We start from the raw sequence: 16,340 nt of genomic DNA on the forward strand, positions 1-16,340 counted from the left end.
TCTAACTGTTGCTTCTTCACCTGTATACAGGTTTCTCAAGAGACAAGTAAGGGTTTATGTAAATAAAATTTTATTGGAACATAGTTCCACTCTTCATTTCCATATGATCTAAGGCTGCCTTCAGGCTGCTTGGGTAGAATTGAGTAGTTGTGACAGAATCTATATTACCCATAAAGCCTAAAACATTTAGTATCTCACTATTTCTAGAAGTGAGTCGACCTCAGGTTTATGTTCCTACAGTAGCCATTGACTGTGGGCTTCCAAAGAAAGAACAAGACCTTGGACAGCGGTTCTGCAGCAGAGATGAGCCCTGCTGGATGAGGGCTTGGGGCTTTGCTGCTTCCACCCCCAGCATTGGGGACAGTAGGTCTTTCCTCAAGGGAAATGTGGGAGGAGCTCATACAATGGTGTCCATCATAGCAGATTAAAACGACCATTGCATTTAATGGGTCAGGAATCCTGGAAGGACTCAGATGGATAGTCTACCTTCCAAGACTCCTTCCTCGCTCAATGCTTCTTTGTCTCTTTCTCTCTTTATGAGGCTTCTCATCTTCCAAGGTTTCTTCATGCCACAGGGTAGTTTTAGGATCATCACACTTACAAGAGGGATTCAAGAGGCGGGATATGGAAGCTTTGTTGGGCCTGTGAAAAAGCACACCAGAGCTGACGCAGCATCACTCCGCTGTGTCTAATTGGTCAAAGTTGTGAGGGACCTGCCCAGATTCAAGGGGGTGGAACCAGATGCAAGATCACAGCGCAGAGAAGGATCTGGGAGATGCTGTTACACCATCTTGTGAAAATCTGGTTGTTGTACTTTATATCTTGTTTACAATGAAGAATTTCCTTTGGTTAAAAAAAAAAAAGAAAATCCGGAATGCCTTAGTGGAGCAGGTCTCAGAGCTGTTTGAACATGTCCCTTCCATTTGAGCACATCACATTTCCTCTTCCAGGGGAAATGGCACCCCATTCCAGTATTCTTGACTGGAAAATCCTATGGACAGAGGAGCCTGATGGGCTACAGTCCATGGGATCACAGAGAGTCAGACACAACTGAGCATGCGGGGAGTGGATTTGAAGCGGGAGAGGGGAACGGGCAGGAAGGGGATTTCATATTGGAGCACAGGTGCATGGAGCCTTCCTTTATAATAGTACCAGGTTACTTCCTGCATCTCAGCCTCATGCCAGACCTGCCTGCCATGGGCTTTATATATAATTATTGTCATAAAGCTTCAAAACCCTCAAAGGAGTAAGTCCTGTTATTTCCATTTGATGAAAAAATGAGGCTCAGCACAAAGAAATAAGCTTTTGGCCACAGAATTAAGGTTTGAGTGTGACAGGCTGACTCTGGCCCATCTCTCCATCCTGCAACCTGCACTGTCTACCTAAGTGGTGGCCGTGCAGGCTGGAGAGCAAAGAAGCAAAAGGACCGTAGCGTGACTTTCTCAGCACTGGGTGGTTCACAGTTTCCCATTTTTCCTCCTTTTTGTTTCCTATAGTTGAAGGAGTCTGTTTTGTTGGTTTTAAGAGGAATGAAACAAAAAAGTGAAACGCAAAGGGCTCCATGAAGTCGGGCAGGGAGCCAGTGTGAGGCCCTATGGCCAAGGGGCACAAGACTGGGAGGGTGCAGACGGTGGTGTTATGAAAGGCCACACCAGGCCTCTGCCCCCCAGGCAGGGCTCAGGCTCTGTGGCTTGTGGCAGAAATGCCATCGGACCCCAGGGGTGGAGAAGTCACTTTGCCCTCCCCTCCAGAGAAACATCCTCAGGTTAAATATAAGCCTTGAAACGGGAGGATGTCATTAACACTTGGAAAAATAGTCCTCACTTTTTAGTGTGCTAAGAATCACACTTGGGCCTTCCCAGGTGGCGCTAGTGGTAAAGAACCTGCCTGCCAATGCTTGAGATGCAAGAGACGCAGGTTCGATCCCTGGATCCGGAAGATCCCCTGGAAGAGGACATGGCAACACTCCAGTGTTCTTGCCTGGAGAATCCCATGGACAGAGGAGCCTGGAACACTAGGGTTGCACAGTCAGACACAACTGAAGCAACTTAGCACACGTGCAAGAATCACCTGAGGTGCTTGTTTAAAATGCTGTACTCCTGGTCCCCCACTCTTGGAAACTCATGCAGCAGGCTGGAAGTGATGCCCCAAATCTGCATATTTAAAACACCCCAAGCCATTCTGCTGCCATTGGCTCCTGAGAAGAACATTAACTTGGAGGGTGAAGGGGCAAAATCTCAAACTTCTTTTGTGAAAGCAGCTTGTTTGTCATTATAGTTTAACCTCACGAGCACCAGTTTTCTTATTCTGGATGTAGATGTGGTAGGTATGTTTATGGAGCTGTCTTGCTGAAGGAAAGATAATGCACACGCAGTTATGTGCATAATTGCAGTTAATTATTGTGTTGTGAATGTATGGTTAAACCCGATAAAGATCAACTTATAAAAACTCTTATTACAAGTTCTCTGTTATTTACCATTAATCACTACTGTGGATTTTTTAGGGGAGTTTCTTTGTTCATCTACTTAATTAAAAAGTTTTGTGTTCTTGCTGTGTGCCTGGCCCTGGAGAGGAGTGGGGAGAACACACACAGTGGGCCCCCAGCCAGGGGCTGACCACTGCCCTCCAAGAATTTACAGTCTGGCCAAGGAGACAGATTCAATAAATCCCCAGCAACCACTGGCATTTCAATTTTGTGTATATTTGTGATTTTTATAAATGTAAAAGTATTACATAGATATAAATACAAAGTATATAAACAAACACTGCTTGTCAGGCCATGGGCTGTGATGTGAGTTTTGTTTTTTTTTTTAATTGACTAACATACAGATTTTGAAGTTTCCAGGTAGTCTCTGACTGGTCTAGGAAGATATATCCTATAAATTCTACATGAAGTTGGATGGTGGGGTTTTTTTTTTCAATCAGTGAGTTAAGACTTCACATCTGAATATGTTGAATTAAGATGTCTGAAAGATGCATTGATGTTTTCTTTCCCATCACATTTCTGCTTCTCCCCCATTTGTGAACCTAGCATATTAGGAGAGCAATACCCAGCTGCTTTCAAGCACAAGCATACCTGAATGCAGAGTTGTCATCCAACAATGAGAAGCACAGAGAATTCTGATTCCTTGCTTAGCAGTTTCAGCATGTCCTCAATGCTATTTTCTTGCCAGAAATCTGAGCGTGCAAATGGTCTTTGAGAAAACAAATCAATAGGAGACAGAAGCTGTCATCAGTAACCTCTGCTTCCTGGTTTTCAGCGTTGCAGGTGGTGAGCTGTTTGACTTCTTAGCTGAAAAGGAATCTTTGACTGAAGAGGAAGCAACTGAATTTCTCAAACAAATTCTTAATGGTGTTTACTATCTGCACTCCCTTCAAATTGCCCACTTTGATCTTAAGGTACGTTGCTTGGTGTAAACCAGATGAAAGCATATGCATATCACAGCACTTGATGTTTGTTTGCTGGGAAAAATGGAGGCATCCAAAAGAGATACATGTTTTGTTTTTTTTTTCCTAGAGTGGTTTAACACATAAAGTTATCGGTATAAATCAGCAAGTATATAATGCATGCTTACTGCAGCAGTTGCTAACGATTGTGTGGAATAGAGGCTTAGGATTAATCCTCACATTCTAGAATTTTCTTGGGGAAGAATTGAGGGCTCTTGCCAGCCAAGTCTTTAAGCAAGGGGGCTGCTGTTGGTTATGGGGTATTTTCAGCTTGGAGTAGCCACTGGCTGCTCCATTTCTCTCTGCTTCTGGCTATCATCATATAAGATGGAAGGTGTTTTAATCTCTACTCTCTTCCTTGATGCAAAGGCTTCTGGGCTGACTCTGTATCACAGTCAATTAAGCCAGACTCTGAGACTGTCTGCTTGGGGTCTTTGTTGACTAGGGGCAAGGCATTATCAGCAATAAAAAAAGGGGGGGCAGGTCATACTCCCACCCATCACAGAGGTTATGGTCTCTTTGGGAGGGGAAGACATCCATATGAGCAACAGAAGTGACAATGTAAGCTTCAGGGTACAGTCCAGAACAGTGAGAAGATGATCACCAAGCAGTGCGTGGTTGATTGCCAAATGAATGATTCCTGTCATTGGAGCTAGGATAAGATGTAAGAGAAGGGAAGATTTTCTCCATACTTACTGTAGCAGAGCTGTCAAGACCACGTCTGGATCCCCCAGTACTCACTGGCACACACCCCAAAGACTGCTGCTGGGAGCTGGAAATGCTCTTAGCAGTGGACCTAGGGAGATAGTGGATAAATACCCCAGCTTCCTTGTGCTTCAATTGGAAAATTCCGAGTGCTGCCGTTTCTCCCCAAGTCGTCCAGAGAGACTGTGCTCCAGTCACCCCCACCTTGATAAGACACTTTATGTCAGCTTCCTTCCTTCTGTTTCCTGCCTTCCCATTTGGCTGCCCAGTATTCCCTGGGGTCCCCTCCCACTTAAGCCACTTGCCCCCAAATCCCTTTCCAGATCTGTTCCTGGGAGAACCTAAACCAAGGCATTTATTTTTCCTGGTGTTCTCTTGCAACCTCTTTTATCCCTACATTTTGTTGTTTTTTCAGGAGAGAGGAAGAACTTCACTGCCATCTTATCCTCAGCATAACATATGATAGTATTTTTTTTTGATTGTGGACAGATAAACACAATATAATATTTACCATTTTAACCATTTTAAAGTATGCAGTTGAGTGGCATTAAATCTGTTCACATAGTTGTGTAGCCATCACCACCATCTATTTCCGGAATTTACTGTTCTTCCAAACTGAAACTATGTATCCATTAAACACTAAGTCCTCAGGCCTCCTACCCCCAGCTGCTGGCATCCATCATTCTACTTTCTGTCTATGATTTTTCCTGTTCTAGTTACTTCATACAAGTGGAATTATACAACGTTTTTCTTTTTGTGATTGACATTTCAATTAGCATCATGTCTTTAGGGTTCATCCATATTGACACACATGTCAGAAGTTTACTTTCTTTCTCGGGCTAAATAATATTCCATTGTATGGATAGACCCTGTTTTGTGGACATCATGTTATTTCCACCTTTTGGTTATTGTGAATAACACTGCTATGAACATTGCTGTACTATTTTTCTCTTTTTAAAGCCTGAAAACATAATGCTTTTGGATAGAAATGTTCCCAAGCCTCGGATCAAGATCATTGACTTTGGGTTGGCCCATAAAATTGACTTTGGAAATGAATTCAAAAATATATTTGGGACACCAGAATTTGTTGGTAAGTTTTCTTCATTCATATGGCCATTCCATTCGTTTTTCATAAACATTATGCTGGCAGAATTCCCCCTGCTGCAGCATCATTTCCCTGGTCCATGTTTCTGATTTATACATGAAAATTAGACTCTGTTGGTTCACTTCCTTCCAAAACTAAATGTGCATTCATTTCCCATAGCTCCGGAGATAGTCAACTATGAACCTCTTGGTCTTGAGGCAGATATGTGGTAAGGAAAATGTCCTTAATGTTGTCATTTTTCTGATTTATTTTACTATTCGTCTGATATTGTTTTTCTTCTTGTTTCATGTCTAGGAGTATTGGGGTAATAACCTATATTCTGTAAGTACCCATATTCATTGTTTGTGTTCTTCCCCTTTTTCTTTGCAACTGTGTGTCGTGTTGATCACTTCAGGCTATGCATGCTTTTTATGAACACATAGTCATTTTACACCTCCAGAACACATTTAGTTTATACTAATTACACATTTTCTCTTAATTTGAAATGAGTCATCAGAAATTGCAACATAATCACGGAAAGAAAGCTTGACGGCCCATCACTGCTGAGAAAATAGGAAAGGTTTTTCTTTTATAAACTACTAAATGCTATTCTAAATTAACTTTTTAAATGTGTCCTTTGCATAAGCTGAAGCTTTTGTGCATGACAATTAAACGCCCTGTAAAATGTAATTGAATTCTGAAGTGACTGCTCAAGCACCAGATTAGACTGTTATTCCTCATTCTCCTAATCAGATCTTAGAGGAGCAGTGTGATAACACCAGGGAGACTCACTCATGTTCCGTGCCCCACTTTATTTACAGCCTCAGTGGGGCCTCCCCGTTTCTTGGAGACACTAAGCAAGAAACATTAGCGAACGTATCTGCTGTCAACTATGAATTTGAGGAAGAATACTTCAGTAATACGAGTGCCCTAGCCAAAGATTTCATAAGAAGACTCCTCGTCAAGGATCCAAAGTGAGTGTCTCTCATTCCTGAAAGTTGCCTGGCCGTGGCCTCAGCTAGAGGAGGGTTAGCACCTGCCCTGTGCACGCAGCCATGTTTATTCCTCCCCGGTTGTTTCCACCTGGCAAAGAGAAGCATGCCACGTGCAGCGCTTCAGAAAATGGAGGCAGGGCCCTTCATACCTTTCAATCAGTCCCGGTGGGCACAGTGAAATAATCACACAAAGACTTGTTGTTTTCGGCTTGCTTCCGGGAAGCAGGCCCTGAATTGCATTTTCCAGAGCATCTGCTTGGTAGGTCCAGCCAGCATGGAAACAACCTTAGTGTTTGCTTCTATGGTCACTACATTTTTTTTTCTTTCCCTCCCCCTCCCAACAAAGGAAGAGAATGACAATTCAAGATAGTTTGCAGCATCCCTGGATCAAGGTGAGTTGCATATTGCAGTTGGTTTGGGGATCATAGGGCGTCCTGGAATTCATTTGCCCTGGGCTTTCTGGGTAGCTCAACTGGGAAAGAATCCGCCTGCAATGCAGGAGACCCTGGTTCGATTCCTGGGTCAGAAAGTTTCCCCTGAGAAGGGATAAGCTACCCACTCCAGTATTCTTGGGTTTCCCTGGTGGCTCAAATGGTAAAGAGCGATGTGGGAGACCTGGGTTCAATCACTGGGTTGGGAAGATCTCCTGGAGGAGGTCATGGCACCCCAATCCAGTATTCTTGCCTGGAGAATCCCCATGGACAGAGGAGCCTGGTAGACCACAGTCCATGGGGTCACGACTGAGCGACTAAGCACAGCACAGGATATCACATGGCACTGTGGGTTCTAACCACAGCCACGTCTGGAGTATTGTGTTTGCTGTTGGTGCTGTATTTGAAGACAGCTGAGAGAATCCTCATGATAACAGAGATAGAGAGGAGTGAGCTACCACAGGGCAGGATGGTGATGAGAAGCTGAAGAGCAGAGCCACTCAACCGCTTTGCGTTTGATTATGGGATATTAGCCCAAACACTATTTTTGTTAGGTTTTTGAATTAAATTCCACCATTTAAATATGATATCAAATCTAAATTTCTAGCTTCTCTTGAAAAAATCTGAAGTTCTGCCAACACTGAGACCTCATTCCACAAGGCTGCCAGAAACTCTACCCTGCTGCCTTTGTGCCAGGCCAGCGGTCACCCCCACCATACATATACCTACCTGCCTGGCGCCTGATGGCATTTGGGTTAAAGAATCAAAGCTGCTTCAGCTAGAGCAGAAAGGACTAAGGGTGGGGGAGCATGGCAGTTGCAGACTAAAATCATGGAACCAGTAAATGGATTGTAATGCAGTAACTTGCATTGCAGAAGTAGGTTTGGGGCAGCTGGCAAACTCCACCTGTGCCAGCTCCCAGCAGTTACCTCGGCTTCCCTGGAAGGCAATGATATGTCCTTCTTTTGGAGGTAAAGCTTCACGGCCTTCTGGAAAAGATGCAGTGGAGGAGGGATTTTAATGCTATGGGATAGAGTGAGTTTGCTAACCTCTGAGGTCTCAAACAACTCTAAATTACTTGACAATGTGAAGTTTACTTGTCTCATAACATGGCCTCACCATGAATCATCCCATTCCCAGACTCTTTTATGGAGAGTTGTAATTCAGCTTGGTCCAAGCTCAACTTTTCAACTTTCCCCCAAGACCCAGTCTTTATGGATTTTTCTCAAATCTTTAGCCACGAGAATTAACTTCAGAGACTAGGTTCCTAGATCTGCTGTATTATCCTAACTGGTTTTGTTGCTTTAACAAGGTGAACAGGTAAGCATCCCAAATAGTGAGAGGTATCCAGAAGTTGTCATGTAACACATTTCTGTCATTTGAGAGCTCTAAATTGTTTGTCTTGGGTTTTCATTTTAGCCTAAAGATACCCAACAAGCACTCAGTAGAAAAGCATCGGCAGTAAACATGGAGAAATTCAAGAAGTTTGCAGCCCGGAAAAAATGGAAAGTAAGATTGTTTGATTTGAAGGAATTAACTAATTCAATTTCCTATATGGTTCCCTCTGCTGAGGGTGCCTGTCTTCTTATATCAGCAGTGCAAAAGTGCATCCTTTTTTCAAGTTCACATCTGCACCATTACTCTGTTTTCAAAGACAGCAAAAATATTATTTCAGTCCTATTTAACTCATCTTTTTACATGTAATCTTACATTTATTTTTTAAATCAAAGCCATTCCCAAGGCACAATTTTAAATCAGTACAATAAAATTATAGTGCAGTTTTTTCTAAATGCAACAAACCACATTTTAAATAGATTTGTTCCTTGTGGTAAGCAGCATGGCATTATGATTATCCCAGAGTTTGTGTAAATGGTTCTGAAAATCCAGATTTGGTCTGTGAGTGGTTCAGATGAGGGTAGGGTGGGCCAGGAGCATTCGCTGCCATCTCTTCTCAGTGTGGATAATTTCCGCAGGGGCTGAGCAGGATGTGGCTCTAAAGAACATTCCATCCAACTTGAACAAATACAAATTCAGGGTTCAGAGGGGGACAGGTTGGCTTCCTGTGCACAGGGTCATGTCAAGCCCAGAGGAAGCAGGTACTAGCCATGTCTCCTCATCACTGGTCCAGAGGTATACCTCATTGTCATGCCCATCAGGTTGGGATGCCTTGGTAGAGATGGGGACCACAGCAATAGATTTCTCAAGACCTGACACTTAGTTCTCAAAGAAGCCCTGAAAATAAGCCTTAAAATGTAGTGTGAACCACAATAACTTTCTTTCTCTCATTCTCTTTCTCACACACACACAAACACACACAGTCTTTACATGTTGCTTCTGCCTTTGAGAGTAAATGCAGAGGTGTTTGTCCTGTTGGCAAAAAAGCCCCCCACCTGCTCATTTCCAGCAACTGTAAGAGTTTTGAGTGTCACACTGTCTGCCATTACCAGTTTGCCTGGGCACCACGGGCACGGGGCCCTTGCCTACCATACTTCTCCAAGGGGGGACGTCCACAGGCTTTGTTAGGGTAAGATCACATTCCTGAAAGAGTAGAGAGTGAAATGTGGAGAGAGAACAGACATGTCCACTTCTGTGGTTTGATAATGAAATGTAGAAGGAGAGTCTCTCTTTTGTTGTCTTGATTTATAAGACCCTTTATACATTTCTTTAAGCAAATATAATACAACCTGCTTCTGGGATTGCCCACCCCTGAAGAGTATGTGCTGTCAGCAGTGAATGCTATCTCAAAAGACTTTGTCATCTGCACTAATTTGAGTATTGTTACATAAGCTCTCTCTCCTCCTTTCTCCCTGCCTTTTATTCACTCTCTCTCTCTCTCTTTTTTTTAATAAAGCAATCTGTTCGCTTGATATCACTGTGCCAAAGATTATCCAGGTCATTCTTGTCCAGAAGTAACATGAGTGTTGCCAGAAGCGATGATACCCTGGTAAGCAATCCTTTTCCCTGGACAGATTCATTCTTAGCACTGTGTATTTGCAATGTTTAAGTTATTTGACTTGTTCAGCAACCCAGAAAACCTGAAATCTTGGAAATGTCAGGCCTGTTCTTCCTCCTCTCATAGAGGGAGTTGGGATGGCTGATTTGATGTACTCTATACTTTCTGGTCCTTTATCCTCTTTGTTTTGATTGGCTATACCCACTACCTCCACCTTCCCACCCTCCTCTGACCCTCCAACACAGTTTGATAAAAGAGAGGTTGGCCAGTAAAGGGGAAAGAGCATCTAATTTTCATGAACTAAAACGAGAGCCCTCTGTTTCCACTGACCTTGGAGAATCTTGAACTGTAATAATACAAAAGGGACAGGCAACCCTGCTTCTGAACATACACACACACACACAAACACACTCAGCAGAAAATCAGGGCAAATGCAGTGGGGCTTGATGATATAGTTCATGGTAGATCAGAAGGCTAAACCTACTCTCTTTGTTGACATTGTATTGATTTCCAAAGGTCCTTGAGAACAACTGAACAATTTTTTTCCCAATCCAAACTGAAACCTAATCATAGATTTACTCTTGAGATATAGTGGACACATCAAAATTCAACAGGACTTTATTTACCTGACAGTCAGACAACGGGACTTTGTGAACCCTGGAGGAAAAGGAGACTCCAGAAAAGGCAGGAAGGGTGGTTCTGTGGGAACCTGCGGGCTCATGTAACTGAGTAGTCAGGGCTTCCTGAGTGGAATCTGGGAAATACAAGGGAAAGGTCACACATCAGCGGACGCCAGTTCTTTTTTGAATCCCCTGAAGCTAATAGTTTTACTCAACTTCCAGGTCTAGCCTTATAGAATGAAAAGTTAGGAAATACTAAAAAGATAAAAAAAAAAGAAGTTGGAGAGAAGCAAGTTAGGAGAAGAGAGGAGAGGAAGAGGAAGAAGTCTGGATTGGGAAATTGTCTGAGGGTGACAATGGAACCAAGACAAGATATAAACTATTAATCTTAGGTGATGAGAATGATTAAGTCTTATAAATTAAACTCACAGAACAGCCAGTTGGGAGAAAATACATTGCAGTGAAAAGTGTAGGGTGGGAGAGGGCCTGGGCTTGTGAAGGAGCTCCGATGGAAAGACCTCCCTCTGCAGCCCTCAGTTTCTGTCTCTTGTCGTCTCAGTGTCCTGTTGATCATGAGGTGTTACAGGAACCTGCCTATTCCTCCATTCTCCCCTTTCTCGTCACTCTCACTTTCAAGCACATGTCTTCAACTTGAAAAGGAAAACCCATGGTAATCTTAAACATGCACTCTCTGCAAATAGTATTACAGCCCTTGTGAAGCTTGTTTGAATTCAGATTTATAAAGAGAAAGCAGAGTTCAGAGAAATGCTTTCTCCACACCACCCCAACAGGCAGAGGTTCCGCCTCTGTAGCTGTGCTTTTCCAGATCTGAAATTGTAGTAGCTGTACCTCTACAAGTCCAAAACTTTTGTGTGGAATTTTTCTGCCTTGTTTTTTGGTTTTAATCTACTGTATTTTACAAATATCTTATTATATGTATTTAAGAATGTATTTTAACAAAGTAGCAAAAATTTAGTAAATTTATTGTTCAGTACTGCTGCTGCTAAGTCGCTGCAGTCGTGTCCGACTCTGTGTGACCCCATAGATGGCAGCCCACCAGGCTCCTCTGTCCCTGGGATTCTCCAGGCAAGAATACTGGAGTAGGTTGCCATTTCCTTCTCCAGTGCATGCATGCTAAGTCGCTTCAGTCATGTCCGACTCTGTGCGACCCCATAGACGGCAGCCCACCAGGTTCCTCTGTCCCTGAGATTCTCTAGGCAAGAATACTGGAGTGGTTTGCCATTTCCTTCTCCTTATTGTTAAATAGTATATAGTTATTTTCTCTTTATAAATAGAAATTCATCCATTTTACTTTGTTTTATCTGGCCTTTATTTTTATATTTCTCCCCTTTTAGGACCTTTTTTTTTTAAAAAAAAAAAAAACAATTGTGACCAACTTTCAGAGAATTTTATTATGTTATAGAATACAGGAATTTCTAGTAATCAGAAAATGACAATATGTAATTGCAAAAATGGCAAAGTCTTTCTTATTCAAAGACATAATTTCCTTGGTTCAATGATTTTAGAGTCTGAGTTACACCTGAAATTTTCTACAGTGGTTTCTGGAACTATATGTTTTGAAAGATTCATAAGATAAACACAAAGAATAGCTTGTCATCAATCATTGTCCTAAGTCTGAATCTTCAGAGCTGTTTGCTGTCTGGGTTATAATGCAGGTGACATAAAGTCACAGGTAAATGATAGGTGGTGTTAGTTCCCAGCAAGGGAGGGGCAAAAGGTGACCTCCTGCTTCCCTTCATGACCAGGTAGATTTGGGGATTAAATGGCTTACTTGCCCCCTGAAGGCTCCTTTTAACAAATGAGCCTTAATTTCTCTGATGTTGGTAAAAGGAGCAGCATAGCCAGCTGTGTAAACCTTTTTCCCTCTTCCATGTCTCTCTCAAGGATGAGGAAGACTCCTTTGTGATGAAAGCTATCATCCATGCCATCAACGATGACAATGTCCCAGGCCTGCAGCACCTCCTGGGCTCCTTGTCCAACTACGACGTTAACCAGCCCAACAAGGTCTGATGCTGTCCTGCCAGGGGGAGTAGGGGTCAGGAGTCAAAGTGACTGTGCTCCTCCAAGTCCAAGGTGGAGAGAACCCATCTGCTTCTCCACTCTCCTTTCCTGTGTAAACTCCATACTGTGGGGGAAATCACTTCTGCTTAGAAAGTGAATTGAATTAGAAATAAGGTCTTTGTGCATTGAGGGCCTTTCTTCACACAAGGCCTTTCTATATGCAGCTAACATGCACCTCTAACCATGAAATTTTATATGTACTCATCTTGCAAATGAAAATGTCACTTTTGGTTGTGAATCCAAAAGAGGGCAGGCTACCGCGTTCTTCAGTTTCTGCTCCTGTCAGGCAGGGCAGGTGTGTGTCTGTAGAGACACAGGAAGGTGTCTGGTGCAGTGGTGGTAGTTTAGGCTTTTCCTTTCCTATCAAACCTGAAAAATTGTATTTTTTTTTTTCTCGCCTTTTCCAGCATGGGACTCCTCCGTTACTTATTGCTGCTGGCTGTGGGAATATTCAAATACTACAGTTGCTCATTAAGAGAGGCTCAAGAATTGACATCCAGGATAAGGTCATAATTCTATTTTATTGCAAAAGGAATTATTTTTTTAAGTATTTCCAAATGTCTCTAATCATAAAGGTGACAGAGAAAAATACCACATATGCCCTACTTCATTTCTCAGTTTCCTGTAAAGGAAGATGAACTGATTAAGTAGTCTGGTCCTGTCTAACAGGTTATAAGAGAAAAGGCAAACATTCATCTTCCTCATGGCTCTTACTCAGCGTCTGCCTTTCTTTGCGTCCTGCCCAAATTGACTCCTTACTGATTACATTGACTCAGCAGTGTTAATTGATGTTACATTTGGAGAAGTTTTCATTATCCAATTAATCTCATCAGAAATGTATTTTCCCACATGTTTATTAGGGTAACAGGATAAGAAGGATATGCTTTGAGGTGTATACCTCACTGGGAGTGTAGACACAAGTGATGACCAGCTCATTGTCGTTACCATGGATCTGTCATCAGCTTCCGTAGACATTCAACAGCACTGTTAATAGCCTAGAACTGGTCCTTGACAATATAGGGAATTCTAACTGGAAGTTGAAATGAAGGTTTTAGGAAAAAAAAAAAAAACAACAATTTTTTATTTTGAGATAATTCTAGATTAAAAAAAAAATCTACAGAGATAATATAGAAAGCTCACTTATCCCTTTCACCCAGCTTTCTGAAATGTTCATGTCTTACATAACCTTGGTTCCTTTGTCAAACCAAAAACTGAAGTGGGGTTTTATTCCTCTTGGGAGTTGCTCCTTTGGTGTTTGCCATACATAGGAAAAGAAATCTAGCAACTGAGCGATGTGTGTGTTCAGATCCATCTGGGAGCGTGACTCTGCCTTGGTTTTTGTACAGGGTGGATCCAATGCCGTCTACTGGGCCTCTCGGCATGGCCACGTAGATACCTTGAAATTTCTCAATGAGAACAAATGCCCTCTGGATGTGAAAGACAAGGTAAGGCCACTTCTCTCCTTATGGCAAGTGATAAAAGACTGCATTTGAGTGTCAGCATGCCATCTGCATCATGACCCAAAAAATAAGGATTGGGGACCAAAATCTTCCTACAGAAAATTTAATATAGAAGTTTCTTTTTGCTGGTGACTTGGTCTAACATTAAAACCTGATTTTAGCTGAAATATGCCAAGTGGTTGTCATATTATGGAGCAGTGAACTGTCTTCCCCATAACATGAAAACTCAGAAGTTCTGCTAGGACAACCAGAAAGTGACCCGAGTCCTGGGCCTCTTCTCACCCGTGCATGTCTCTTTACTATCCTCTTCCTCTTTGACATGACTGACTCTGCTGACCTTGACCACTGGTACTAGAAGGGGTCATGAGACAGTGCAAGTAAAGTTAAGGCTTTGGGGATAAAGATGTTATAAAAATTATTAATTTAGGAAGATACCCTACTTTCACGTACCATGTTTCCTTCAGTCCACACAATACTCCTGTAAATTAATTGCAAGACTGGGACTTGCACCCAGGGTTCCTACTTTCTCGTCTGTATGTATTCCACTGTGCATGTAGCCCTTTTCTGCTTCTAATACTAGTAGACTGATTTGCTGTGTTCAGTCAGGGCTGTCACATACGGTTGTATGGATTCTGCACGGTACCATGTCTAAGGAATAAGGGACGACATTCACATTCCATGTTCAGTTGCTCAGTCATGTTTGACTCTTTGCAACCCCATTGATTGTAGCCCATCAGGCTCCTCTGTCCGTGGAATTTTCCAGGCAAGTATACTGCAATACTTTGGCCATCTCATGCGACGAGTTGACTCACTGGAAAAGACTCTGATGCTGGGAAAGGTTGGGGGCGGGAGGAGAAGGGGACGACTGAGAATGAGATGGCTGGATGGCGTCACCGACTCTGTGGACATGAGTTTGAGTGAACTCCGGGAGTTGGTGATGGACAGGGAGGCCTGGCGTGCTGTGATTCATGGGGTCGCGGAGAGTCGGACACGACTGAGCGACTGAACTGAACTGAACTGATACTGGAATGGGCTGTCATTTAAAGACATACTTTTATTGTAGCAGTTTTCTGTCAGGTGGCAACAATGATCTCATTCTGTTTTAGATCAGTTTATTCTGACAGTTTTATGGCAGATATAAGTAAAATATCTTAAGAACTTGCATCTATTACTAATTCACAGAATATGTTATTGTAGGGGCTAATGGTAATATTTATAGAAATCTCTGAGGATGTAAGAAATTATAAACATAGTGAAATCAGAAACTTGCTAATAAATAAAACCTTGTGTTTAATTAACTTAATATTAAACAAGGAATTTGGTGTTTTGGAAAAAAATCACATAGCTGGAAGCATCAGTATATAAAGATTAGGAACATCCATCACGGGAAAGGGAATGACTCTCACTTGGTGGCGGGGGGGGGTAGGTGGGTAGTATTACACACAAGAGAGGCCAGGTGTGTGAGTTTGACACTAGCGACATGGTGGACACCCCACTGCAGGGTCCCTGGCCCAGTCACCAAAGGGCATCTGGCCTGAGAGGGGCAGGCACCGCCTCAGGGGAGGACGTGGAGCCAGGCATGTGTGGGAGTGGGCCTCCGGTCCTGTGTGTTCTAGTCCCTGGAGACGATTCTCAGGGGGCTCTGAATCTTTGGCGGTGTCTTTTGCAGTCTGGAGAGACAGCCCTTCATGTGGCAGCTCGCTACGGCCACGCTGATGTGGTTCAGTTACTGTGCAGCTTCGGCTCGAATCCCAACTTCCAGGACAAGGTGGGTCACGGTACCTGATGTCCTTACTTCTTCCTACTCTCTGCATGGATGCACAGACAGCCAAACGATAGGCCTAAGTGTTTTAGAGGTGCATCCAAGTTAGGTTTTCTGCTTAAATTACAGAGGGCAGGGACTCAAACAAAAGCACTGCCATTCATTCATTCATGAATCCTCTGAACAACCCTTCAATTCTCATTTTACAGATGAGGAAACTGAGGCAGAAAGAGGTTCGGGAACTTGCCTAAGACAGCACAGCTGGGTAGTGGTGGAGCTGGTGCTCAAACCCACACAGACTGGTTCCAGAGTCTGCGTTCATAACCACTACAGTGTACAGCCTCTTGTAGACAGATATCTATGTGTCTGATGATGTTGGTCATGAATATGTAGACCTGATGACCGTTCTTTTTTGTTGAAGCGTGGTTATCTTGGCCCTTTCTCTGCCAGAGCAATAATCCCTTTATGTGACTCATCTTTATGCTATGTCCATGAAAGGAATCTTGAGACAGGTTTGTTAGAGGAGTTCTTGCTCAAAGAAATGCTCTCCCTCTGTTAGGACTCACAAATGAAGTAAACTATTGCACTTTCACAGGAAAGATGCTATACATCCACACACGCAGGGGCTCCATTGTTCAGAAGAGCTGAGCCCGTGGTGCCAGTGGGCTTTGCAAAGTCAATTGTCAGTAAAATGCTGGAGAAAGCTGAATTTGAATTAAGGAAAGGCATCAGACCCAGCCCATTATTTCATGTTAATGTTTTCCTCCAATAGCTACAAGCCCTTTCTCTCCACTGCCTTGA

At 42.9% G+C, this 16,340-nt stretch overlaps 1 protein-coding gene across 4 annotated transcripts in view; it reads left to right on the forward strand.

The window, feature by feature from the left end:
- The window catches only part of DAPK1 (death associated protein kinase 1), a 218,005-nt gene that overhangs the window by 151,907 nt on the left and 49,758 nt on the right, over positions 1–16,340 (forward strand). For 3 of the 4 annotated variants that reach the window (XM_088838092.1, XM_088838090.1, XM_088838091.1), the window contains exons 4-15: positions 3,261–3,399; positions 5,113–5,242; positions 5,417–5,465; positions 5,552–5,578; positions 6,058–6,210; positions 6,578–6,623; positions 8,082–8,171; positions 9,514–9,606; positions 12,141–12,260; positions 12,725–12,823; positions 13,664–13,762; positions 15,447–15,545. In XM_088838092.1, the coding sequence (XP_088694218.1) occupies positions 3,261–3,399; positions 5,113–5,242; positions 5,417–5,465; positions 5,552–5,578; positions 6,058–6,210; positions 6,578–6,623; positions 8,082–8,171; positions 9,514–9,606; positions 12,141–12,260; positions 12,725–12,823; positions 13,664–13,762; positions 15,447–15,545 (1,144 nt within the window). The remainder of the gene's footprint in view (positions 1–3,260; positions 3,400–5,112; positions 5,243–5,416; positions 5,466–5,551; positions 5,579–6,057; positions 6,211–6,577; positions 6,624–8,081; positions 8,172–9,513; positions 9,607–12,140; positions 12,261–12,724; positions 12,824–13,663; positions 13,763–15,446; positions 15,546–16,340) is intronic. The other variant, XM_088838093.1, reaches the window with a different exon arrangement.

This window comes from Moschus berezovskii, chromosome 7 (assembly GCF_049115385.1).
Source record: "Moschus berezovskii isolate FMDL1 chromosome 7, NW_MosBer_1.0, whole genome shotgun sequence".
NCBI lineage: Eukaryota > Metazoa > Chordata > Mammalia > Artiodactyla > Moschidae > Moschus > Moschus berezovskii.